Source organism: Anabrus simplex, chromosome 1, assembly GCF_040414725.1.
Source record: "Anabrus simplex isolate iqAnaSimp1 chromosome 1, ASM4041472v1, whole genome shotgun sequence".
Classification (NCBI taxonomy): Eukaryota; Metazoa; Arthropoda; class Insecta; order Orthoptera; family Tettigoniidae; genus Anabrus; species Anabrus simplex.
In genome coordinates, this window is record NC_090265.1 from 1,298,524,484 (window position 1) to 1,298,552,076 (window position 27,593).

Consider the following 27,593-nt stretch of genomic DNA (forward strand, 5'->3'; position numbering starts at 1 on the left):
GCGGCAGCGCGCCGGCCTCTCACAGCTGGGTTCCGTGGTTCAAATCTCGGTCACTCCATGTGACATTCGTGCTGGACAAAACGGAGGCGGAACAGGTTTTTCTCCGGATACTCCGGTTTTCCCTGTCATCATTCATCCCAGCAACACATAATAGTAATAATAATAATAATAATGTTCCGGACCGTTGTTAAATGTGCGGACCGCGCTGGAAACGGCTCCTGGACGGGTAATGATTAAGAATGCAGCCGGCCGCGGGTTCAGTGCCGCCAAGGCTCCCAATAAGACACCACGCCGGATCTCCTGAAGGATTTTATCCAGATTAAAAATGATTATAGGAATATACGGTATGGCAAAGATTTACGGACCCAACCGACCGGTAAGAATACCTGAGCCTAGCCCGGGAAGTACGAAATCGATTGCTGGAAAGGAAGATTGAAAAATGGGAGGAAACGTGCCGTAATCTAATAGAAAACGAGTCAGATCGGGAATTTTGGTGGATTCTCGCTGAAAACGTGTCAGATCGCGAATTTCGGCGGATTATATATCTAAAACAATAAGCATGCAGTTATAAATTTCAGTATAATACCGTAGCGAAGCACGGGTACCATGCTAGTATATATATATATATATATATATATGTTAGGTTAGGTGACACAGTTTGAAGAAGACTGTTTGCCACAGAAGCTTCTGAGTGATACCATATTTCTCCGAATTCAAGAAGACTTTTTTTCCTCCGAATTCCATGCGAAAAATGAAGGGTTGTCTTGCATTTGCGTCCTAACTGTAACGAATACCACTGGCAACTACTTGCAGTATCCCTGCTCCTTCTTCTAACATGCGCTTCGAGACACAAAACTCGTTGACAATAAACGACCGGCTCTTTATTATACATCACTAGCTGCGACAACCGGTTGTACAGTGGCTGTGTGTAACGTCACTGGATCTTGGGAAATAATGAAGAGAGAATGACGTTCTATTAGCCTCTACAGAAAAGTTTCTGAAATCTGCAGAATGGCATCAAAACAAGCAAGCCTTTGAGTTAATGGAAAGTCACGGCTACTCAGTGGCACAGTTAAAACGTGTCTACTGTACCTGTTGCTTAGAAAAGTTAAGCTTTATAGAGAGCAGGAACATTTTCGTGATGGGTAGTCCATACCTGCCAACCCTTCCGATTTACCCGGAAACTTTCCGGTTTTTAACTTGTCTTCCGATTTTCCGATTTATTTTCACTTCTTCCTATTTTTGACCAATATAACCTCTAGTACGGCCAATACTCTGCCCCTAGGATAAAAGATAAATTCTTATGTGCTTGTTTAATTTACGAAACCTCATTTTTAAGCGTATTTATTTGATGCTTTATTTCGTGAGTGTTTCCCGCTCACCACAGCAGCGTGTGGACAGCTGGGGATTCGGGGCGGCAATCGTCCTGCAAGCAAGAGAGGCTAGCGCGCGCTGGCGACTCAGTTAGTCGGGACGAAAGAAAGAGTTTGTTGGTGTGTTAGCGCGCTGTAAACTTCGTTTCTGTGCGTAGTTTCGTCGGAGTTGTAGGCCACGTGTTTTTGCTTGCATCTCTATGCTTTCCCCCTCTGTCAAAGTTGTATGTTAATACTGTATGGGACATATTGAATTGTTTTGTATGAGGTAGTTTAGCGTATTTAAGTGCATAATTTTAATGAGTTGAATGTTTTTAAAGGTGTTGTGTCGGTGACAGTTTCTGGTATTTTCTTTTCTCGTAATGGCGAAAAAATATAAGAAACGTTATCTCCAAGTGTTCAGAGATACCTATAAATTTCCGTTCGTGTTACCGTCTGATAAAGGAAACTACCGTATTTTCTCACGTAATTAACGTCCTTTCATAATCTCACTGCCCTAGTTTTAGGAGTGTTTCGGGTACGGGACATTTTGTGATCTCAAAATTGTTTGTCAGTCCACAGTATTCGAGTAATATTAGATCATCCAAACTCGCGGTGATCTGTTTCGCCGAAATATACGGGAATAGGGCAGCGGGCAGCAAGTCTTCAGTGTCCAAATGAAACGTGCGTTACCGCGGTGACAGAAGTGCATTTAAGCGGCCAACAACTCTCGCAAAGCATTTCGCGGACCAAAAAGCGGCAAGTTTCCGCATGTAGAGGAGGTTCTGTTTAATTATATGATTTTGTTACGCAACGTTGGATAAGCCGTTTCTCACGTAATGCTTTACTGTATTTTAAAGAATGAGAAATAGCCGCTGCACATGGAATCAGTGTCTCTGATATGAAGGTTAGCCGAGGCTTGATTAATTTTATGAAGAGATATGGACTTTCTCTTTGACGAAGAACAACATTGTGCCAAAAAATGACGAATGATTTTAATAATTTTCATCGCTTTGTGATTGAGAAGCGTAAAGTGAAGGAATATTTGATCTCCCATATAGGAACCGCGGGTCAGACGCCAGTCAGTTTCCACTTGCGGCAAAGTCGAACAGTCGATAAGAAAGGAACATATAGTGTTATCGTACGCGCTACTGGAAGCAAAAAAACAACGATGTACTGCAATGCTTGCTGTAACAGCTGATGGCAGAAATCTTACAACTTACATTGTTCTAAAACGAAAAACAATGCCTAAAGTAAAATTTCCGAGAGTGATCCACGTTCGTATTCAAGAAAAAGGGTGGATGGTCACATCACTCGTACAAGATTGGATACGAACGGTTGGGGGTAATGTAGCAGGGTCCCTCCTTCGATGACCATATTTTATGTAGCCTATCTTTTAAATGTAAATGAATTGTTAATAATTTGTAAATATCTGAATTCCTTGAATAATTTACGCATTCGAAGTTTTCGCCTGTATTTTTCGTCAAAAAAAAGGCGTTAATTACGCGAGAAAATAGGTATTATGCATTTTGTTTATGTCGGTGTGACAAATATTATTATTCGTATGTAAGTGTCATAAATGAGAATGATTAGGTACATTTTCTTGTAACCATTTTTATGTTTTCTTAGTTTAAGATTTTAAATTTAATGGTCAATTCGCATTGCAACTGTAGGATATGTATGCCTTTTATCCTGACCTTTTTCACCTAGACCGTGGTGGATTATATGTGATGAAATCCAAGAATTTAAAAAATCTTCCTATTTTTGGTTTCTAAAAGTTGGCAGGTATGGTAGTCTTTTTGTAAAGATACGCGGAACATGTATTGCCGGCAAATTAACAACGGGTTCTGGTCGATATTATGGTGCCAGTTTTAAGTTAATGGTTATTAAACACTTGGAAATGTAGGATAATTCTGCAGAGGCCTAACTAAAGCCAACATTTGACGTTAGCGTGAAGACAAAGATAGCTAAAAAATGCCTACTATAAAAAAATTCATTCAGTGGCCTGTGACAAGGATGCTTTAAACAAGTGTAAGATGCAATTGTTAGGTATGTGCACAAAAAACTGAGGGGCAAAATGGCCATACCTTGGCAAAATAAACTCGTTCCTTTATCTTCAGCATCAGCGATTAGGCCTATACATCGCTAGCCGGTGAAGTTGGCCGAACCCGGCAAGCGAGACTTGCGCGTTGTGGTAGCCGGTTCTATCTAACGCTGAGTAAAAGTAACAATTTTATAGGCAGCAAGAATATTTTCCTGATGGATCATTGTATTGTAGAGACGCATGGAATAGGTATTACCGGCAAATTTTCAATGGGTTCTCTTCCGTATTACGATGCCAATTTTAAGTTAATGGTCATTAAACCCTCAGAAATAAAGATTAATTGTGCAGCCGCAAAAAGAGTACGGCATAATGAAAGCCAATGTTCGGCGTCTAAAATTTGTACTGTACAACAAAGGCATTCATTGATGTTACAAAGTAGTTTTTGAGCCTGATTTTAGTTTTTGAAGGAAGAAGTGGGGTTCGTCTTGGATTCAGAGAAATATGGTACTATAATTTTTTGAGAATGAAATTAAACCCATATTTTCAGGAAAAATAAAAAAGTAAGCTGTAGTGTGGATATCTGCAAAGTTTTGAACAAACCGATTGCCTTATCATACAGATTCCCGATTTTAAGTTAATCCGCTATAGCGAGTAAATTTTTCCCTGTTATGAATTCTCGCTTTAACAGACTTCTACTGTATATGTTTCGTTCTTAATATGGGACATCTTCAGCTAAAATGATACAAAAGTTGGCATAAACAACACTTATGATGATGATGATATAAAATGTTCTTTCCTGTTGGGTTAAAACATCAAGTCATTGTTCAAGTCTGAAATAAACTCAGACAGAAGGGATCTTCTTTCAAAAACTGGAATAGCGTGTACTTTTAGGATCTTGAAAGTACACTTAAAAATTCTTAAATACGATGTTTGGGGTAAATTCCTAAAGAATAACCGAAGCTAAGGTTGAGTTTTTAAAGTTTTTAGATGTTGAAAGGAGTCTGCAACGAAAGAAATGAAACTTTTGTTTTAGGAAAGGAGAATAAAGAAAAAAACCTTGTAAATATGTAGTTGTGAAGAGTATAAGGAACAATGAAAATGCTTTACCTCCCAGCCGGTCTCGCTATGTTTACTAATTCCCTTGCGCCATGCCGTCAGCTGACAGAGTGTGTGTGAGGAGCATGAGGGGGAAGTCGGGTGCAGTGAAGCCGGCAGGAGGGGGGGGGTAAAGTACAGGATGTTTTCCCGAAACTCTTCTGATGGCCTTCCTAGATAAATCTAGTTTGGAAACCTCTTCCAACAATATATTTGTTGTTGGTTCTTTCATTTACATTCTGTCTAGGGTTTTATTTTTGTTCAATCTCAATACAGTAGAACCTCAATAATTCGAAATCGGTTAAGATCTCGTTCCCAGAAACCTGAGATACAGTTTTGCGTGTTATTTAAATTGTTTAATTTGAAATACGGATAATTCGTAATTTGAAGTACAATGTCGACCCCATTACCGAAATTCAGACTTTTAATTCGAAACTGCCATTACACTTTAAAACAGTAGTATGTTAGAGTAATTTCAACTCAAAATTTATCCGCGTCATAATAGGATGCATGTTCCGGAACTTGGAGGGGTGCCGTAGCTTTCCACATTTACACTCGCTTCGGTGGGTCTACAGTGCGCTCCACGATTACTAAGTTGAATGAAATCGAAATTCTTTTGTATTCAACTTTTTAAGGAACGCCGTAATATCTCGCAACAGGCAGAATCCGTGAACACTGGCAATGCCGACAGTTGACGAAAAACTTTGCTCGTATAATAAATTCGTAGGGACCGCACAGTGTTGTCATTGCCGATGAAACTGCATTGCTTTAGCCTATTTTAATGCGAACCCAAACGGTCTTACGCCCCATTCACAATGCAAACGTAACCGTAAAATTAACGTAGAATTTGTGGTATTCACAATGGAGGAACGTAGCGTGAACGTAAAGAGTACACAGGAGCTAATCAAAACACTGCCACGTTATTTAGCACAGAAGTCGGGTTTTGGGCTATCTCGCAGTTTTATATTTCAATATCGTACCTCGATGGAATCAAACAACGTGGTAGCGGAATTCATATTACTTCAAACATCTATTGCTTTGCTCCTGGGAGCTGTGTACTTGAAAAGGCGATCTAAACAACAGTGCAGAAAATCTACTGTAAGAAATGACCTTCATCAGTTCGTTTTGTACATACGGATGAAACCTGAACTGTTTGCCTTTCTTATGATTTGATTCCGCTTTTTTAATAAAAAGAAATGTAAGGTCTCCTTTACTGACATCTATGCCCCTAACTATCACACTCTGATGAGATGTTTGGATCTATTTGTTTGGATGATATCGTTTTTGTAAACTAGTAGTCTCGTCATAATGTTAAGAAATATACAGGGACACGGTTTTATCTGGTTTTATTTATGACAGATTGTTACTCGCCCGATCGCCAGCGCTGCGAGCTTGTCTCCCGCTATTTACCGTCAGATTTCATTGCTACAGCATATTTATTTCCACATATTCTCTTTTCTTACAGCGTCTTTGTAATTATATTTCCTTTTATCATACATATACACAAAGATTATTTTGAAAGAGAATTACAAATGTTTTGTCGAAGGAAGTCATTATTTAAAGTAATAAACTTCATGGTTGGGTTCCGTATTAAGACTAAACTTAAACATGAGTACAGAATTTTATTGTTCCACCTTCTCAATACTTAAAATCATTTAACTTTTATCAAAACATTACAATATAATAACAGGTACTAGTTTCGGTCTGTTTTTTGGACCATCATCAGCCTAGCCAAAATTACAAGCGAAAGACATAATCTAAAAATGAAATGATGTGGATGAACAAGGGGGTGGGATGGGATGGCGATGGAATGACATACAAAAGTAAAAACCTTATACATGTGTTACAATAAATATTACCAGAATGTATTAAAATTAACAGATGAATAAAAGCATTGTGATGTTTTATAAAATAACTTGATGACAAAGTTATAGGTTAACGGTTGAACTTGTGTTGCATACTTAAATTAGAGTGAAATCTTATGCAAGTTCTTATGTTTCTGGAAGGTTCTAAAAGAGAGTTCCACAATGGCGCAGAGGGAATCGTCCAATATGACCAGTATAGACTTGACGAAATGAGAAAGCTGGACTTGTTCTATGTAGCATGAACGATTGCTGTTTATTAAAGGTAGTCTCAATTCAGTCGGAACCCAATGAACCTGAAGAACAAAATTGGAAATAACTCGAGAGATCTAATAGAGAAAATACAAGTGGAGGGAGGGGGGGATAACGAGTACTCACCTTGTGCTTTTTGTAGAACAAGCTGCTGGAGTGCAACGGACAGAGTGAGCGTCACGCGGAATAGAATAGCAAAAGAGGAGAGGGGGATGCGGAGGGAATGGGTGACGTAAGTGTGGAAGGAGACTGGAGGGAGGGAAAGGGGAATGGTTCAGGGCGGGTTAGGAGAGAGGGAAGTTAATGGTATTTGTGGTGGTGGGGGACCCTTAATTGATTTAAAGAAAGGGTTATGAACAGCTGATTTATTTTTCCTATAATAGGAAATAAAAAGATGAAATAAAATATTGGGTTTCTCGGTAATTTCATTAAGATTGTAGTTGGCATTAAAATATTGATCCTTATGTATGTAAAAACTCGCCATTATGTTGAGTTGAGGTCCCTTTTTAGCTATTTCGAGTATGTCCATGTCTGTTGTTATATGTTTGTTGTATTTGACAGCGTTGAAATGCTCAGAATATCTAATATTGAAGCTCCTACCGGTCTGCCCTATGAAGGAAATACTTGAACACGTGTTACATCTAATTCTGTAGAAGTACAATGTCGGCCCCATTACTGAAATTCAGACTTTTAATTTGAAACTGCCCTTACATTTTAAAACAATAGTATGTTGCAGAGTAATTTCAACTTGAAATTTATCCGCGTCATGATAGAACGCGTGTTCCAGAACGTGGAGGGGTAGCTTTCCGCACTTACACTCACTTCGGTGGGTCTACAGTGCGCTTCATGATTGCCAAGTTGAATGAAGTCGGAATTCTTTTGTATTCAACCTTTTAAGGAACGCCGTAATATCACGCAACAGGCAGTGTGCGGGAAAAGAGAATGCTCAAACACTGGCGATGGCGACTGTTGACTAAAAAGCGTGGCTCATATAATAAATTCGTAGGCACCGAACAATACTGTCATTCACCCAAATGGTCTTATGGTTTTAAAGGAGAAAGTGCCAGCCGGGAATCGTTCAAGGGTCGGGGATGGGGGTCATTGTAGTGCGTTGCAATTGCAATGCACATGGAAGCGAGAAACTTTATCCCCTCGTCGTAGAAAAGTTCGATAGGCTACAATGTTTTAAGGGCGTCGGGCACTTTCCATCCCAGTACAAAGCCCCTAAAAATGCAAACAGTACAGATATCCAAAATCATAATGCATTTGCACAGGGGAACCGGCATAATTTTTCCTCGTCTTTGAATTGTGATTTTTTTTCTTTCTTTCGATGCGTGAGGTTATGTTCGTCAGTGGTTTATCCAAGTGCATTATTTGAACATTGTAAATGCACCTTGTTGGATACGTTTCGGAAATAGTTTTTCCATGGCATTGGAAAGGTTTAAACTGTGAATCGAGGCGATTGCATGTATTAATGGGTCTTAGAATACTTTGTGACGCGGCAAGTGTTTACATTTCTGAAGTGCGAGAGAAGTGCCATGGCGGGAAATCGTACAAGAATAGAGTCATAGGAAAGTTTTATTTTAAGGGCATCGTGTTCTTTCTGTGTAAATACAAGGCATCTAAAATGCATACAGTATAGTAATCCAATGAATAAAGCACTTGCACATGGGAGCCAACATAATTTCTCCTCGTCTTTGAATCGTGCTTTTTTTTTCTTTCTTTCATTGCGTGAGATTATATTTGCCAGTGAGATATGCAAGTGCATTATTTGAATACTGTAAATGTACCTTTTTGGATACATTTTGGAAATAGTTCTTTTTTCATGGCATTTGAAAGGTATAAACTGTGGATTAAGGTTAACTGCATGCTGTAACGGGCCTTAGAATATTTTGTAACGCGGCAAGGGTTGGTACTTCTGAATTGCGAATTGGCGGTTAATTCAAAATCACGTAATTCAAAGTTCGATTTTTGAGCCCTAACAACTTCGAATTAATGAGGTTTTACTGTATTTCAAGACTTTAGTAGAATTTTTTTTTTTTTTTTTTTTTTTTTGTGATGATGCAAATATTTTTATGAAAGTTAGTTATCCACTTGATTGTTTAAAACTTAAAGATCTTAAAGATGATTTACATTATCTGGAAAAATATTGTATGCTTAATAGGTTGAAACTTAATCATAAAAATGTAAAATATCTTTGTTTTTTAATGAGAAGTAAACATCATTACAGTACAAATTTAGTAATAATTATGTATCCTCTGTTTCACAAGTTAACAACCTTGGTATTTTGATCAGTTATAACCTATTATTTGAAGAACATATTGGAAATATTTGTAAGAAACCATTACACAGACTAGGTGGCATTACTATACATTCCAGAGAATTTTCCTACTTTGCTACCTATCGCTTACTGCATATATCTATGCATACCTGCCAACCCTTCCGATTTACCTGGAAACTTTCCGTTTTTTAACTTGTCTTCCGATGTTCCAGTTTATTTTTAATTCTTCCTATTTTTGACCAATATAATCTCCAGTACGATCAATAATTATCCCTTAGGATAAAGGGTAAATTGTTATGTACTTGTGTAATTTACGTATCCTCATTTTCAAGAGTGTTTATTTGTAGCCTTTATTTGCGAGTGTATCGTCCGTCGCCTTCGTGTTTCCTACTTGCTACTGCAGCATGTGTGCTTTACAGCTGGGCATTTGTGATGGCAACAGTCTAGTGTGCGCTAGCGACTCTTAATTGGGACGAATGAATGAGTTCTTACTGTTAACATAGTTTCTGTCCGTAATTTCCTTGGAGTTGTAGGCCACGTGTTTATTCTAGCAAATCTGTGCTTTTCCGCATGACAGTCGTATGTTAATAATGTATGAGACATATCGATCTCTCTTGTATATTGTAGTTTTGCGTATTTCATTGCATTTTTGTTCAGTCTTACTTCATAATTTAAATGAGTTGGATGCGTTTCAGGGAGTTGTTTCGGTGACAGTTTCTGCAATTTTCTCTTCACGTTATGGCCAAAAAACAAACGCTATCTCCACATGTTCAGAGATACCTATATAATTAAATTTCCGTTCATTTTACAGTCTAATAAAGGAAACTTTTATATGTTTTGTTGTGTGTGTCGGTGTGATATAAATACAGTGGTACCTCTATCTCAAATCACCTCGGGAGATGTTTTATTTCGAGTTATCGAAATTTTGTAATAGAATGCCGTTTTTGAGCATGTATTGCACATAATTGAATCATATGTATCTATGGGCTTTTACTGAAAACATTATTTTTAACAGTACTTAAAAATATACAAAGAAACTCTATTTTATGGCATCACTTTAATTATAACACTTACTATAGTAACTTTTTAGAAGACAGGATACAGTACATACAGTAGTGAAAAGAGAATCATTGCTCCATTAACACCTTTGGAAAAAATCCGTTAGCATCTTCTGTTTGTTGCGGTTAACCTTTCCTCCCTTCATGTTGATACTTCTCGTCAATGCCATGCAGCCGAGTTTTGTCAATGGAGCTTGTCATCCACGACTTCTGTGCTTGCTTTTGTACGTGACTGGTAATTGACACCCGAGAAATAGCGAGACTTTGCCGATTTTCCGATCACTAGAAGTTTGTTTTGCGGTTCCTGTCATATTAGCCCCCAGAATCACACTAGACCTTTCTTTACTTGTCAACTGTTCCTCACAAACCACAAATACTGTATTGCACAGTTAAGATTTTGCACAAAATTCGTGTTACAGGGTTTTTTTCTTGCTTCAAGGGAGGAAATGTTTGCTTCGAGAAACTAGAAATTTGTGTAACCAAATTTCGCGTAATAAAGAAATAAATACACATGAAGAATAGGACAAACAGCCGGAACTTTACTTCAAGATAACTGAAAATTCTAGTAATGGAGGTTCAAGATATTGAGGTTCGACTGTGTAATTCCTATATATGTGTCACAAATGAGTGATTAGGTACATTTTTCTTGCAACCATGTTTATGTTTTTGTTTGAGATTTTAACCCTTTATAGGGCAGGATTTTTTCCTTTGGTTATGAGTACATTTTTATGTTTCTCTTAATCCTGAGTTGCAAACGAGTGGGTTAGAACAGTTTTTAAGGCAATTTGCTTCTAAATTTGAAATATGAATTAAAATATGGTCCATTCTGACCCACAACTTCCTGTATGTGGATGGTGGCTACTTATTTAGCCACCATCATTATATGAAGACACAATTTTCTTTCATTTGTAGGAACTTTTAAACAATACCGTAGGACAAATACAAATAGTCTTTACAAATTTGGATGAACCTTGATGAGAGACTAAGAAAATTTTCAGGATCATCTTGTTGTATGTCAATGTCATCAGTATCCATGGGATCAGCTGATTCAATCTGACACATCGTTACAATTCAGAATCATTGCTGCTTTTAGAACGACTAGATGTATCCATCATCCAAGTTCTGTATGCAACAGAATCTTCAGCATCACTATCTTCATGGTCCTTGGGGTCGTATGCTTGATCTGCTGAAACAGCATCTAGTAAGTCATAGCTCGTCTGCCGACATGCTTATTTACGTCCACGTATTTCTCCATGACGTATCTTGAATCGCATGTAAGAAAATACGGATAGACATGTTTTATAGCAGCTGAACGCTGTTACAATGATCATTTATAGCATAAACATAGGCCTAGGTCTACGGCTAAAAGTGAGGTTATGTTTTGTCACTTGCCAACTCGGATAAAGGCGATATTATCTGAGCGGATAATTTCCCATATTAAAGTCGCAAATTGGTTACATACATGTTTATTTCTACGTACATTTTTACCTCACACTATTCTATAACTATACATGTTTCCTTCATAATGTAACATAATTAGTTGGCAAGCGTAGTATTGTTTGGCGCAACGTCATCAAAACTACTTCATAAAACAATGTACTTGTGAAGAGATCTGCTAACTTTTGGCAGAATAAACTGTCTGAATATAAACTGAAGACCCTGATATAGCCACAACTAGCAATTCAAATTTTGTTTGTTAGAAAAACATCGAATTCACTCCAATACAGCATAACCATATTTTCGCATGGAGCCTCTATGGATGTTGGCAATATAGTTAGCTATCTCGATTGTATTCCAATTCCAGTTGCTTGCATCGACTTCAAAGTCTTCTTTGTGGCTTACTATTTAGCCACTATCCGTTCAGGCAAGTGGTTTATGGCAATAAAGACAAAATTCATTGCAATTTTTTTAACAATATGGACCTTTATGTGGGGTGGCTAAATATTTAGCCACCAACCTATCAGGGGTTAAATTGAATGGTAAATTCACATTGTATCTGTAGGTATGTATGTCTTTTATGCTGTCCTTTTTTCCACATAGACTGTGTGGTGCATTATATGTGAAGAAATCCAATATTTCAAAAATCTTGTTATTTTTTATTTCTAAAAGTTGGCAGCTATGTCTGTGGCATGCCCTATACTTGAATACTGTTCACCTGTATGGAATCCTTTTCATCAGACCTCTCTCTCATATTTTTACTCTACATAAATTACATTAAAAGTATATTTCAGAATTTAGAATTGTTTTTGTTTGATGATGCAAACATTCTTATGAAAGTTTATTATCCACTTGGTTGTTTAAAACTTAAAGATGATTTACATTATCTGGAATAGTATTGTATGCTAAATAGGTTGAAACTTAATCATGAAAAATGAAAAATATCTTTGTTTTGTAAGAAGTAAAAAATCATTTCAGTACAAATTTAGTAATGTTGTACCCTCTGTTTAACAAGTTAACAACCTTGGTATTTTGATCAGTAATAACCTATTATTTGAAGAACTTATTTTAAATATTTGTAAGAAATCAATACACGGACTTGGTTGCATTACTATATATTCCAAAGAGTTTTCCTACTTCGCTACCTATCGTTTACTGTATATATCTTCTGGTATGCCCTATACTTCAATACTGTTCACCTGTATGGAACTGTTCTCATCACTTGCCCACAAGTACAGAAACTAAAACGATGAAACAATGCAAAGCTGCTGAACTCTGCTATGAAGATATCACAGAATTCAATCATCATATGTCTTCTTTAAACAAGGTCGATCAAGACAAGTTTCTATCGATGTATATGCACATTTCCACACCTCAGCGCTGGGTAGTGAACATTGAAAGTGCTATGAAGGAGAAAACTGTTTCTGTGAAGTACAGCATTAGGAATAAAACTGGTGAAATACTTCCTGTCTGTGCTGCAACTTTTCAAGGAATTTCTGGCATGTCAAAGGACAGATTCTTATATGGCTAGTAGGTTTCATCATACTGGGAAGTTACCTAAGAAAAATCGAGGTGCTGACAGAACACGCAAGGAACACATGGACATAACGGTTGCCATTAAGAATCACATCAAAAGGTATAAATGCAGAGAGAGCAATCATGGCAGAGGAAAGTCTAAAAGAGGATATTTACAGTCATATCTCTCAGTCAATAAGATGTGGAAGACATTCTGTGAAGAAACTAAAAGTTCTGGATTGAAACTGTGCTCGCTGTCAAAATACATATTCTATAAGTGTTTCAATCTGTCATTCAAAACTTATCACACTGATACCTCTCCATTGTAAAATTAGTCTGATGAAAATAGACAGAATATGCCTAGAGAGGAAGAATGAACTGAGGACAAGTTATAGATTGCATAAACTTCGTGCAAAGCGGTTTTATCAAATAATGAAAGAAAACCCAGGTGTCATCAAGATATGTTTTGACATGCAACAGAATCAACCAATTCCGAAGTTATCAGTGAGTGAGGTTTTCTATGCTAGACAAGTGTGGTTATACAATCTGCATCATGATTCACTCAAAGGAGCAGAGAAAGGAAGACATATTTTTCTGTACTTGGCTAGAAACAGAATCTTCAAGAGGTTGCAACCAAAGTGCCAAGCCGATTGTAGCACACTATTCCACTGGTGCCAGGCATGAATTTCAATAGTATTCCGCTGGTGCCACAGCAATTATACGGCTTGTAGGCTGTTTATATAATCTTGGGATATATTAATATGATGTATTAAGTAAATTTTATTTCATCATACCAAGGTCATGTGTGACGCCATTTTCACTAAGCGTAAGATATAGTGTGACGCCATATGGTGTCATAGAATTTTTTTATGTTTTATATGGGATGTACAACACAAATTTCAATAATGTCAAATTTATGTGATAATTCACACTAACACAATATTTACGAAAACCTGCTGAAATGCAAAACAAATCCTTATATTACATTACATATTGTTACCCCCTGTGGGTGGGGGACGCAGATGAATACATCCCCGGTATACCCTGCCTGTTGTAAGAGGCAACTGAAAAGGGGCGAGCTAGGCGCGGACACGGATTGTGGTTTGGTACCATCTTTTGGACCACCTGTGGATGGGAAGAGTTGAATAAATCCACAGGTAATTCCTTTTTGTCGTAGAAGGCGACTAAGAGGGTCATGTGGCCACCGGTCTGCTCTTTTTTCTTTTTGAGGGTCAGTTGTAGACCGATTCAAAATTCTTGATGTGGGTGCTCCTGTGGCTGAAGAAGTATCAATTCGAAGATTTAGATGCTCCTGGCTTGTAAATTGAATATCTTTCTGTGTCCCTACACAAGGACATCAGTCATCATTGTTCACAGGATTGTGTACACCATTTGCACCAGCATCGTGGTCACTATCAGTATCGCCACTGTCTTCCACATCACTCGATACATTCATCATGCTGTCAGGGCACTCGTCACAGCGTTATATTCACTGTCAACACATACAACTTTCTCTCCATCAGAATCCATAAGTAATTCACAAATATCCAATTCACTAATTCTCTTCTGGGTAAGTCACCATTTCTACCAATAATATTAACAATATCTACCATTTCTTTATATTTTTGCACAGCTATACAAACCGAGTGATAATTTTCACGTAAACAAGGAAAAACAATGCCTTGGGCGCTTTCACTCGTAAGAATGATCACGGGCCAGTCGGTGGTTTTGGAAGAATACTGTGGCGCCGTATGGTGGCACATAGTAGCAAGACCAGCCATATGGCATCATGTCGCACCCAACGCGTTAACCTGGAAAAGAAACTGCACAAAGATGGCCCTACCACGATACATTTATTCTCAGACTCTTGTAGCAGCCAAAACAAAAACAGTGTCATCCTGGCCACACTTGCTGCTTTCTTGGAAAAAAGCACATTATTCCTTAATATTCTACATTTCTTCCCTATTCGGGGACACACCTACATGGCTCCAGACAGTATTCGGTAGAATTGAAATCTTACAGAAGACAGGAAAATATACTCTCACAAACAATACTACGATATCTTAGACAAGCATGGCACCCTTAAAATTCTTAGCAGGGACTGGGAAATCAAAGATCTAAAAGAGAGTTCACAGAAGTTACTACGAGCTAAGTTGCATGTTAGAATACAAGTAACAAATGCTGGGGGTGTACCTTAATTACGCCACGACCGCTTCCTTCCAACTCCTAAGCCTTTCCTATCCCATCGTTGCCATAAGACCTATCTGTGTCGGTGCGACGTAAAGCCCGTAGAAAAAACAAAAGATAATACAAGTAACAGCCTTCTGATGGCTGTGTGTTTTGATGAGTTCTTAAATATTGAGTAGACTTTATTTTCTAAGACTTAACTTTAATTTAACCTCTGTGATATTAATGTGTTCATCCATTACAATAGGGTTGATATTATAGGTGAATACCTTATTTTGTTTTATGTTACACTGCTTGATGCTAAGTATGTTAGAATCTAATAATAGTATGTAATCTTACAATACCAAGTAACCTATATTAAAAAATGTATGACAATGAAGCTCAAAAATAAATACATTTTCAAAAAATATTATTCACAAAATAAAAATAAGTACATAATTCCATAAACAAAAGTACAGTGGAATCTTGATTCTCCGTTTTTCGAGGGACCACGGATAAAAAACGTACAACACGGGTAAACGGAGAATCCGGGTACAAATTATCCATCAACAATTTGGCTAAATATCACAAAAATGAAATGTGTATTCCTATAATCTTACAAACACAAACCAAACTACAGCCCCAACGGGATTTCCGTCTACCAAGCAACTGCTGCTCGGTCCAAATGCCTGCAGATTACGAGGTGACGCATGGTCAGTGTGACGAATCCTCTCCGTTGTTATTCCTGGCTTTCTAGGCTGAGGTCGCTATCTCACCATTAAATAGCTCCTCAACTAAAGGTAATCGTAGAATGAGTGAACCTGGAATCAGCCCTCATATCCAGGTAAAAATGACCAGGCTGGGAATCGAACCCGGGCCGTCCGGGTGGTGAGAGGCGGGCAAGTTAGACCGCGGGTCCGGCTTCAAACATTAATTACCGATACGTGACTAAAAAATCTCGAAACTTTACATTCAGTTTTACCACAGAAACTTCGTCAGTTTCCTTTGAAAACTTGTTTCAGTTCAGCAATATTGATCAGCCAAACTCTTTGAAAAATCTAATACCAGTAACGCCAAGCCAAACAACAATCGGCCACAAGTAGTTTTTAAATCTGTAATCTAATGAAATAAAGCACATTAGATACAAAAGCGCCTAACATGATGGCGAAACCCTTTCTTTTTTTTATCTTCCATTGTAATTTGGTCACCGGTACTGTTCATAGTTTATGGAAATCTTGTACCGTGTAAATTAGGCTTACCGTACATTGACTTTTAAAGGTTATGTTGAACTCGATAATATGGTTTCGAGTGTAAGTAGGCCCTATCGATTCTCAAGTTCTGGAATGCATTATATTCAATTCTGCCCGTCACTAATCACAATCAAATTGGAAAGAGAAAAAATATCATGAACACTTCCGAAATAACGGTTATTCGCGACCTTGACCTCAGCTGGAAAGTGCGCTTGCTGTACAAGTCGGTACGAGTGCAGAAATGATACAAAGTTTTTAAATTTAACGTGCTAAAATAAAACAACTGCGGTTTTTGTAATATTGTAACACAAACGTGAAATTCCCAGTCTAATATTAGGACCAAAACAGCAATAGGCAATCCCAAAACCTTCCTTGGTTTTATGTATGTAAGGTGCAACATCTGTTCTGGTCTCTATAACATAATTGGGTACGATAATATTGAACTACGGTACTAAATTTTTGTTGCTTAAGAAGGAGCAGTTTCGATTCCTGCCTGAAAGCCCAGTTACTATACAGTGCCCTGAGGGAAGTGCCGAAAATCTGTTCGGCGATACACTCGAAAAAAGTAAAGAAAAAATAAACATCTAACCCAGGATATAATGTAGACGTTTTGCAAGTACGAATTATTGAAGAAACTCGTTCCGTCTTCTAGTAGAGCTGCCGATATGCGCTCTGTCTCCTTCCATTTGTTGTGCACACTCTCTGCCATATGATATCCGAGGATACTATAAACAGTACCATCGGAATGCGATGCTAAGATGGTCCCTTGTTTAAGTTAACCGCCGATCGCTTTTCCAGTACAGTAGGCTACTTCCTCAATTTACCACAATGACGGGACGTTAACATCATGATGCGCAAGTATGCCGTAGGCGCCCTTTCGTGAGATACAATTTCTTGAAAAACGCACGATCGAGGATTTAACATTGATGGGACTGAAATTTCTGGACGGTTGATCTGGGAAATCGTTTCTTCGAGGAACGGATAATGCGTAATTTTTACAATGTGATTTAATTAGGATGCTCGCGGGACCACGTAATTTGAATGAATAATACTGGAAAACGTAGTTTCCGGGAACTGTATATCATTCAGTTAGGGTATTAATGAGAGGTTCCATTTTACCAGAGTATTTGCATATATCGACTTTCGAGAAAACTTGAGAAAATTATCTTCTAATCTTACCTCATCCACCTTAAGTTTCAACAAGTTCTATTCAGGTATCACCGAGCTCGATAGCTGCAGTCGCTTAATTCCGGCCAGTATCCAGTATTCGGGAGATCGTGGGTTCGAACCCCACTGTCGGCAGCCCTGAAGATTTTTTTCCGTGGTTTCCCATTTTCACACCAGGCAAATGCTGGGGCTGTACCTTAATTAAGGCCACGGCTGCTTCCTTCCCACTCCTAGCCCTTCCCTGTCCCATCGTCGCCATAAGACCTATCTGTGTCGGTGCGACGTAAAGCAAATAACAAAAAAAAATATTCAGGTATCGTGCTTGTCTCTATTGGAACTAACATTGACTAAAATTGAAATGTTTCATGCATATTTTTCTAAGTGGAAATAAAAAAAAACATATTTCCTGAAAAGTGATGTTTGCTGCAAATAGTTTTGACAAAACGCTCCTCAATTTTTTTTTTGTTTATATTCATTTAAACAGGCTTCCCATATGATAATGTTGACTATACAGCCATACATTTAATTTTCTGCATAATCTGTCACAATGGCATGAATTCCTGGATGCACCTTTTCATTTTAAAATTGCTCCACTCGGTGAATTGCCAACAATTCCTAAAAATAAAAAATAAATTACATGTACCAGACAGATGCGCGAGGTTTAATCATACATTGTCCATAAATGGGCATAGAACTGACTATGCAATTCATGGACCAATTGAACTAACATCAACGTTACTAAACAAAGTGGATATTGATGTTTTTATTTACTAATTGCCAAAATTTAGATATCCCTTCCACAATCTCCAAAAGTGATTATTACTTTCCTGTGTTTATTTTTATTATAATCTGTGTATATTTGTGCATTCTTCATTTTTATTTGTCTTACACCCCACTGTCTTTCCTTTCTTTTTAGTTTTTAGTTTTTATTTATTGTGTTGCATAAAATATTACCGTTAATAAAGGAGTATTGTTTCGCACCTGTACTTCATATTTGTTACTCACCGCTCTCATTCAGTTTTCTGCAGCATATTCTAACCCTTTCAACTTGACAGGGACACTGGCTATCAATTAATACCTGGTTGCCAGCCATTAAGAATTTACGTAGGTAGTTCTCTTCCCTGTCCCTTCACTATTGTTATTTTGTCTCTGTGTTTTCCAAATTCGTACGTTCCTCGTTGCCAGATGTTCCATTCCAGCTATGTCTTACACCTACCGTATGTTATGCAAACACGATATGTGAACCGCTTAGTCTGACTGTGGTGGTTCAGTCAGCTTCTGCTTCGAACGCTAGCATTGTGCCACGTCCTGGGGACCATCTGGTGGCGAATGAATGTACCTTTTCCACTTCTATTATAACATTCTGTTATACAAAGTGTCATGGTTTAAGAAGCCTTTCTCGTGGTCTAGAGATTTCTTCTTAGGACCCAGTGCGCAGTTTTCTGCAAAACCTTAAGAATTTCACCTTATTTTCTTGATATGGCATAAGCCCAAAAGCCTATACACTATCATGTCTACAAGTACGGGCCATGAAAGCATTAATGGCAACACCATGGTTCTACTTTCTTACCGATAAGTACCATGACCTGGATTTCGGATCCGTTTAGACTACAGGCATCATCGATTCAGTATTGTGCTTTAGAAGCAGTCTCTTGGTCAGTAATACTATTGTTTAACGCTAGTTTCTAGGAGTGTGGGGCATTGCTGGTCGGATCCACTGATTGTATTTTTTAATTGTCCTTGCATTTTGTTTCATTCCGTGTCGTTAAGTGTTGATGACCTAGATGTTAGGCCCCTTTTGAACAACAACAATCATCAGTAGTTAATGCCAAGATGGATGCGCAGAGCAATAAACATTTGACTCTGCTTGATATAAATAATTAATGCGAAAGTGGTGACAGTTAAATGTCATGTGATTCTGAAGGTAATGATGAAGAGTTTATTGTTCACAAAAGTAAGGAATCTTAAGTCGGAAAGTGATGTAGATCTCGACAAAGAGTTAGATGCAGCTCAGCCATCCACATCGTGGACACAATGTTTATACTGGAACACGATCAGTTAAAATTGACTGGAAGTGGAAGGATGAAGACATTGTACCAGGTATACGTAAATTTAGTAATGTATCATCTGCCAGTGCAGTTATTACTCCTAATATGGGTGAGAGACCTTCAGCGCTAGATGTTCTAGCATGTGTTCTGACGGACGAATTCTGGACTGTGATTCAACAGAAACTAACACATACGTTAGAGTTCTTAGGAAATCCAGATTATGAAAAGAAACTTTATGATAAGTGGTTCGACACCTGCGATGATGAATTGAAGGCTTATTTTGCATTATGTATTGTGTCGCAAGTAAAAAAGGGATATTATTGAAACTCCCTTATTTAGCTAAAATATTGCGTTTATTCGCTTTGTTCTAATTTTCAGATTTCTTCACTTTCGAGACAATACTATAGGAAATACTAGTGATCTAAGAAAAGTTGGAAGTGTTATGGAATACTTGAATAACAGATTCCAGTCCATTTATTGGCCAAAGGAAAATGTAGCAATTGACGAGTGTCTCATGAAATTCAGAGGACGTTTTTCAAGTGTTCAGTTCAGTTCTTCCAGGCGTGCTAGATTTGGGATAAAGTATGACAAAGTTCTATAAATTATCTGAATCAAATTCAGGTTATTGTGTGAAATTTATACTGGCAATGATTTAGTTGTGGGAAGTGTAGTCCTGGAGTTGGCAGAGCCCATCTTGGACAAGGGGTATACCCTGTTCTTAGACAATTGGTATTCATCTCCTAAGCTATTCGTGACACTTCGTAATAGGAACACAAATACTGCAGGAACTGTAAAAAAAAAAACACCAGGAAATGATGCCCAAGGATTTAGTGAACAAGCAACTGAACAACGGTGAAGCAGGCAAAGGTCAAGTCTTGGTTTGCTAGCTATAAAATAGCATGACCGCAAGGACGGTTTCATGTTGTCTTCAAAGAATGCAAGTGTTGATATCGTGGACACAGGGAAAAGAAAAAAAGAGAGAAAAAAGCACGGATAAAGTAGCAGAAGGAGAAATTGTTAAAAAGCCAAAAATGGTCCTTGAATATAACGGAATGGGAGGGGTGGACAGGCAGAGGATAAACTACTTGCCTGTTTTCCCATTATAATTAAATTTATAAAAGGCTACAAAAATATTTTCTTCTACGTGCTTGATATCGCTCTACTAAACACGTGTCATCCATTCCCAGAGAGTAAGCAAAAAAAAGCACAGAATTTTGCAGAGTTTCGCTTGGACTTGGCAGATCATATTCTTCAGTCTGTAACATTGCCCTATTATAAAGGAAGAAGAGGGGATTTGAATGGCGATTGTCCAGCTAGACTGCAGGCAAAGACATTGGCACATTTCCGAAGAAGTATTCCTCCCGCAGCAAAGAAGCTTCATCCAGCTGTGGCCTGAGAAGTTTGTACTTCACAAGGTAAACACAGTGAAACAACCTGGGAATGTGAGAAATGTGAAGTACTTTTACATATTCCTTCTTGCTTGAAGAGTTACCACACCAGTGTTAATTACTGAAAAGGTATTTTTAGGCATGTTCACAAGATTTCAATGAATTATGTACCAGTAGTGAATTGTGTGATTTATGTCATGTTTGTCACAAGGGGCATTCTGTATTACAGCCTCAATTTTAAATAGGTATTCAGTGTTATGGTGCAGAAAATCAAATTGGTAGTCAAGGGGTTAATGGTCAGCTCCTGGTTTGTTTCAATTACCACTTTTCTGATGGCATTGGTTGGCTTAATATAGTACATTACTGTCCCCATCTCAAATTACCTGGGAATGAAGAATAACAAGCCACGGCCACATGCACGTTTTAGTACTAGTCGCATAAAAAAGTCTGTCAAGATACTGCGAGATCTATAACTAATTCAAATAATCGTTAACTAACATGTTATAAGAGGAATGCAACATTTATACAATCACCAGTACGAATCAAGATGATATTCAATACAATTCTGTATATAGTGTACTCACCAATGTCACTTGCGGAAGAAAGATAGGTTACTCAGTTCCCTCCTTGTCATCACTGTCGGATTCGTTCACATTTATCACTATCCGTTCAGTGGCATCGTCTACTGACTGGTCTATATCCCACATCATTTTTCCTTGTCTCGATGACCTTTTTTATACACATTTTGCAATATTGAGGGGTCAATAGTTCAGTCCCTTCTAGCTGCAGTTTTCTCACTTATGCAAGGGTGAAAGTTTTGTTTTTCCCTTAACTTAGCTCCACACACTTTCAGTTGGATTTAAAGAGGAATGGTACGGAGGTAATCTTAAAACTTGCCTTCCCGATTGCAATTTGGTATCATCTACTCAATACGTGCCACAAGAGTCCTTGATCTTCTTTGGGATGACATTAAGAAGTAGCAGCTATTACCCTTGTCACATTGAGAGTACTACCAGGACTTGCGTCACTAAACTTCTTAAAAACTTAGAGAACACACTGTTTTTCTCCATTTTTCAATGCTTTTGTCTTCATATTCTTTATATGAAAAGGACCGGGTTCACCCATCTTCTCTCCACACGTAACTAACAAAGGTTATGTTAACGTAAATTAAAACGGTTTACTAAATCCTGAACACCAAGACAAAGAATGACTACCAACTTAATGATATATTACTAAATATTAGCACGAAAGAAACTCTTGATAATATGCTGTGTCACTAGCACGCCAATGACACCCAGAACACAGCTTTAAAAAGGAAACACATGGGTTTGTGTGTTTGCTAAATGAGCCGCTACTGAATACTGCAATGGCTGTTCCGCTGTTGACACATCACCCCTCTCAAAAGGCACTTAAATGCGCGAGTATCAATTATAAATTGAAACTAAAACAGCTTTTTACAAGTGGAAAGTAAAAATAAATGGATTTAGATGGCGTGCATAACTTTTATGTGGAAATAACATTACTTACTTGAAGTATTTTCAATGCCTTACCAAAGGATACAGTACCACCACATTTACTACATCCTTTTTGTATTTACCTTATCTCCCAGGATATTTAAGATGGGGTGCAGTTATGTAGGTTGCTTACCCCACAAGTGATGTCTTACACTATCGTACTGTCTATGCTGTTGACCTATCTGACTAGTGAAGAAGGCTAAATATAGATCATGCAGGATGGAGCTTCTATGTTGGTACAGCAAAACTGTTATATTGTAAGATTAATAATGGTGTTACCAATTTTAATTAACTCAAAAAAATAACTTTACTTCTTATATGTTGAAACTGTTGTGGTGAAAATGTTATCTTTTTTTTTTTTAAAGGACTTTGATGTGGAACGTGACAAGTATGGACGACCAATTAAGGGAGGCGGCGGCGGTGGTGGTGGAGGAGGAGGAAGTAGCGCTGGTGGGGGTGGGAATGCAGATGCTGGTCGTATGAGAGAAGCTCTTAGAGGCAAATGGGATCCTGCACCATCTGCTATGGCATCATTTAACCGTGCTGGTAATGCTGATACCCAAAAGTGGGGCAATACTTATGGACTTAGCCCTCAATTCTTGGAAAATCTGTGCATCACTGGGCCTTTGATGACAAGAGTGTTCGTGGCCAATGTAAGTGTATTCATTTATCATTCTGTTTACTTTTCATATAGTTTGTTTAATATAGAGTATTGATGGAATTAATGTATTCCCATCACAATATTCAAAATTAAATCTCGCTTCCGTGGATGTTCAATATTTATTCAGATCTGACTTGGCATCAAATCCTCATTCTCTGCAGAAATATACAGTTGTGAATATATTCCTGAAATTCTTGGAATTGTGACAAATTTATAAGCGATTCAGTATTTTTAGTGGTGTTTGTACTGAGTTCAACTAAGGAACTTTATAATCATTCTTTTAGGGAGGCATATTGTGCTGAATTTCCTTGTTCTATGCGATCACGGAAAGGCGAAACATTCGCATTCTGTTCCATGTGGTCGTATGATATAAACGTTTTTCACGGAGGAAGAACCGAATTAGTAAATCATATTAAATCTGTTAAACCAGTCTCCAATACAATATTTAAGGATGGCAGTCAGAAAATTAGTTTTTTTACGTCTTATGGAGCCAACCTTGATATAGTACGAACTGAATTCTTGTACACTTCATATTTAATTGAACATGATATCGCGTTATTTGCTGCTGATCATGCTGGTTCTCTGTTTAGGAAAACTTTTCCAGGTTCAGAAATTGCAAAAATGTATGGCTGTGGTCGTGCGAAAACCACACATTTTGAAAGTACAGTAGAACCTCGATAATTCAAAATCCCGTCTAATTCGAAGAAGCTCTCGTTCCCGGAAACATGAGATACAGTTTTGCATGTTATTTAAATTGTTTAATTCGAAATACGGATAATTCGTAATTCGAAGTACAATGTCGGCCCCATTACCGAAATTCAGACTTTTAATTCGAAACTGCCTTTACATTTTAAAACAATAGTATGTTACAGAGTAATTTCAACTCAAAATGTATCCGCTCCGCGTCATAATAGAACGCGCGTTCCTGAACGTGGAAGGGTAGCTTTCCGCACTTACTCACTTCGGTGGGTCTACAGTGCGCTTCATGATTGCTAAGTTGAATGAAATCTGAATTCTTTTGTATTCAACCTTTTAACGAACGCCGTAATATCACGCAACAGGCAGTGTGCGGAAAAACAGAATCCGCGAACACTGGCGATGCCGACAGTTGACGAAAAAGCATAGTTCAGATAATAAATTCTTAGGCACCGAACAATATTGTCATTGCCGGTGAAACTGCATTGCTTTATTTTAATGCAAGCCCAAATGGTCTTATGGTTTTAAATGGGTCATATTAGTACGTTGCATTGCACATGGGATGGAAGCGAGAAACTTTGTCCCCTCGTCGTAGGAAAGTTCGATAAACCACAATGTTTTAAGGACGTCGCTTACTTTCCATGCTAGTACAAAGCATCTACAAATGGAAACAGTACAGAAGTTCAAAAAATAATGCATTTGTACAGGGGGAGCGGCATAATTTATCCTCGTCTTTGAATTGTGTGATTTTTTTCTTTCGTTGCATGAAGTTATGTTTGTCAGTGATTTATCCAAGTGCATTATTTCAACGTTGTAAATGCACCTTGTTGGATACATTTCGGAAATAGTTTTTTCCATTGCATTTGAAGGGTTTAAACTGTGAATCGAGGTGATTGCGTGTATTAATGGGTCTTAGAATACTTTGTGACGCGGCAAGTGTTTACATTTCTGAAGTACGAGAAAGTGCCATGGCGGGAAATCGTACACGGATAGAGTCATAGAAAAGTTCGATTTTAAGGGCATCGGGTACTTCCTTTGTAAATACAAGGCATCTAAAATGCGTAAAGTATAGTAATCCAATTAATAAAGCACTTGCACATGGGAGCCAGCATAGATTTCCCCTCGTCTTTGAATCGTGCTTTTTTTTTTTCTTTTTTTTTTTTTTTCTCTTTCTTTCTTTCTTTCTTTCGTTGCGTGAGGTTATGTTTGCCAGTGGGATATCTGAGTGCATTACTTGAATACTGTAAATGCACCTTCTTGGATACATTTTGGAAATAGTTCTTTTTTCATGGCATTTGAAGGGTATAAACTGTAAATCAAGGTTAACTGCATGCAGTAACGGGCCATAGAATAGTTTGTAACGCGATAAGGATTGATACTTCTGAATTGCGAATTGGCGGTTAATTCGAAATCACGTAATTCGAAGTCCGATTTTTGAGTCCCAACCACTTCGAATTAACGAGGTTTTACTGTAATTGCTACATATTCAAGAAGTGATCTCGTTGGTTACATGCAACATGAACCCTATTCTGTAGCTACGGATTGGAGCAATAATAGTAATGCTAAGCTTTACCCTATTTGTTGTCACTTGTTTTGCGGCAAAGCGGGAAAAGATATGCTCAATGTTGTCTGTCCCAGCATTTGTGGCTGATTCAACGGGACTTAATATTTGGCAATTTGGTAATTTCACAGTTAGTGTTAGAAAATACCAATTCAAAATTGTGTAGCGTTCTGTTCCGACAATGCTCCAGTCAGGATTGGAAAGAACAAATAGTGTTGCTGCTGTTTTAAGTGAAACACAGTCGTGTCTTCATACTGGATTGCTCATGCCATTTGATTAACTTGGCTGCTGCGAAAGGTGCAAGCAGTTTCTCACTTCTAGTTGAACTATTAGTCGACATCTTCTATTATTTAGAAGAGAGTTTTAAGAGGAAGGAAGGCCTTAGGAAATTCCAAGAGCTTCACAACAGGGAAACAAAGAAGATACTGTAACATGTTAGCACAAGATGACTGTCCTTAAATTAGGTGTCAGCTGAGGCTGTTACAACAATGGGATCCACTACTTGGTTTCTTTAATGATTAGGTGTTTGTTAACGCTCAGTGTGCGTCAACTACTAGCTTAACATCATATGATCCCAAAAGCCGAACTTGGTAGTTGCAAAGATCATGAAAAGAGGAAAGCTACTGAGCTATTGGAATTGGTTGCTCCCAAAGATTTGAATGTGTCTCAAAATCTGACACTTGTTTACTAAACAATGAGAAAATCATTAAAAATCGTGAAGAAATTTTTGTAATGATTATGTCATCAGGCTTGAATAAGGCACACTGTGGCTTCCTGTATGCTGTCATTCATTTTGATGAGTTAGTCATTGGCTTTGAGACAAATTAACTTGGTGAAGAACCTCAGAGATAAATCAAAATTATATTCATGCCAGATTTCCATCAATGTTGCCAAGGAAAGACAGCGAGTCAGTTGAGGATGCAATGAATGTGCTTCAGATTGATGACTGTGCTATTGTTGAGTGTGAGAATCTGACACATGACATTGAATGAGCTCGCTTGAACATTTGTGGACCTGATGGTGTTAAGTACACTAGTGCCCAAAAGTTAAGCATAAGTTACGAGTAAGCAGGGCAACAGGAAGTAGACTGGAAATCGCTTGACATATGCACCTACCCACCTTACATGTTTGCTTTTTATAGGAAAGGAGTGTTCCCTGCTTTGACTAGTGGCGTAACCACAAGGTAAACACAGCCAGGGCCTGCGTCCCATATTCCGTTAGTCGTGTTTGCCCTGTTTATAGTGTGTGGAGTGTAGCCTCGTGAAGAACGTGACAATAAAATGGCACGACGACTCCATTTGGACCCCGTTTTGCAGGGTAGAATACTCGGCCGTCTGGAAGCAGGTCAGACATAGACCAAAGTCGCCATATCCTTGAATGTGCCTCAGAGTGTCATTTCCAGGCTTTGGAGACAATTTCGAGACACAGGAAATGTTAATCGTAGGCCAGTACCAGGTTCGACCAAGGGTAACCACTTCACAGCAGGACCGATATATAGCCTTAACTGCCTGACGAATTTGGGGTGCTCTTGCACGGCTATTGTCGGCAGAGCTTGCAGCGGTCTCAGGGTTTTCAGTTTTTCGGCGAACTGTGTACCGGAGGCTCAGAACAGCAGGACTGTTTGCCTGACATCCAGCGGTGTGCGTCCCAATCACTCCAGCACAGAGACGGGCCCGTTTACTGTGGAGCTATCAACATCGAAACTGGACCATGAATGAATGGAGGCATGTTCTCTTCACAGATGAATCCCGCTTCAGTTTGCAGAATGATTCCTGTCGCACATTAATCTGGAGGGAACCAGGTAGCCGATACAACCGCAGGAACGTCGTGGAATGGGGCCAGTATGGTGGTGGTGGCATCATGGTATAAGGCGGCGTCATGTTGAATGGCCATACGGACCTGCACTTCTTTACGGTTGGTCTGAGGAACACTGTTAACCCTCCGAGATACAGGGATGAGGTACTGCGACCACATGTTTGACTCTTCAGAGGTGTGGTTGGTCCAGACTTCCTCTTAATGGACGATAATGCCCGACTGCACTGTGCTGCTTTGGTGGATAAATTTCTGGCTGGGGAACACATTCATTGCATGGACTGGCCAGCGAGGTTTGCAGATCTGAATCCTATAGAACATGCCTCGGATACATTGCGGAGGAGAATTGCATCCCGTCAGCCTCCACCAATGACTCTCCAAGACCTTCGTATTGCCCTTTGGGAGGAATGGGATCGACTGCCAGAAGAGCTCTT

The 27,593-nt window shown here is 38.4% G+C and overlaps 1 protein-coding gene across 1 annotated transcript in view; it reads left to right on the top strand.

Moving 5' to 3' along the window:
- The window catches only part of rump (rumpelstiltskin), a 187,770-nt gene that overhangs the window by 50,580 nt on the left and 109,597 nt on the right, over positions 1–27,593 (top strand). Inside the window, exon 4 of the mRNA XM_067137703.2 lies at positions 22,795–23,082. Within this exon, the coding sequence (XP_066993804.1) occupies positions 22,795–23,082 (288 nt within the window). The remainder of the gene's footprint in view (positions 1–22,794; positions 23,083–27,593) is intronic.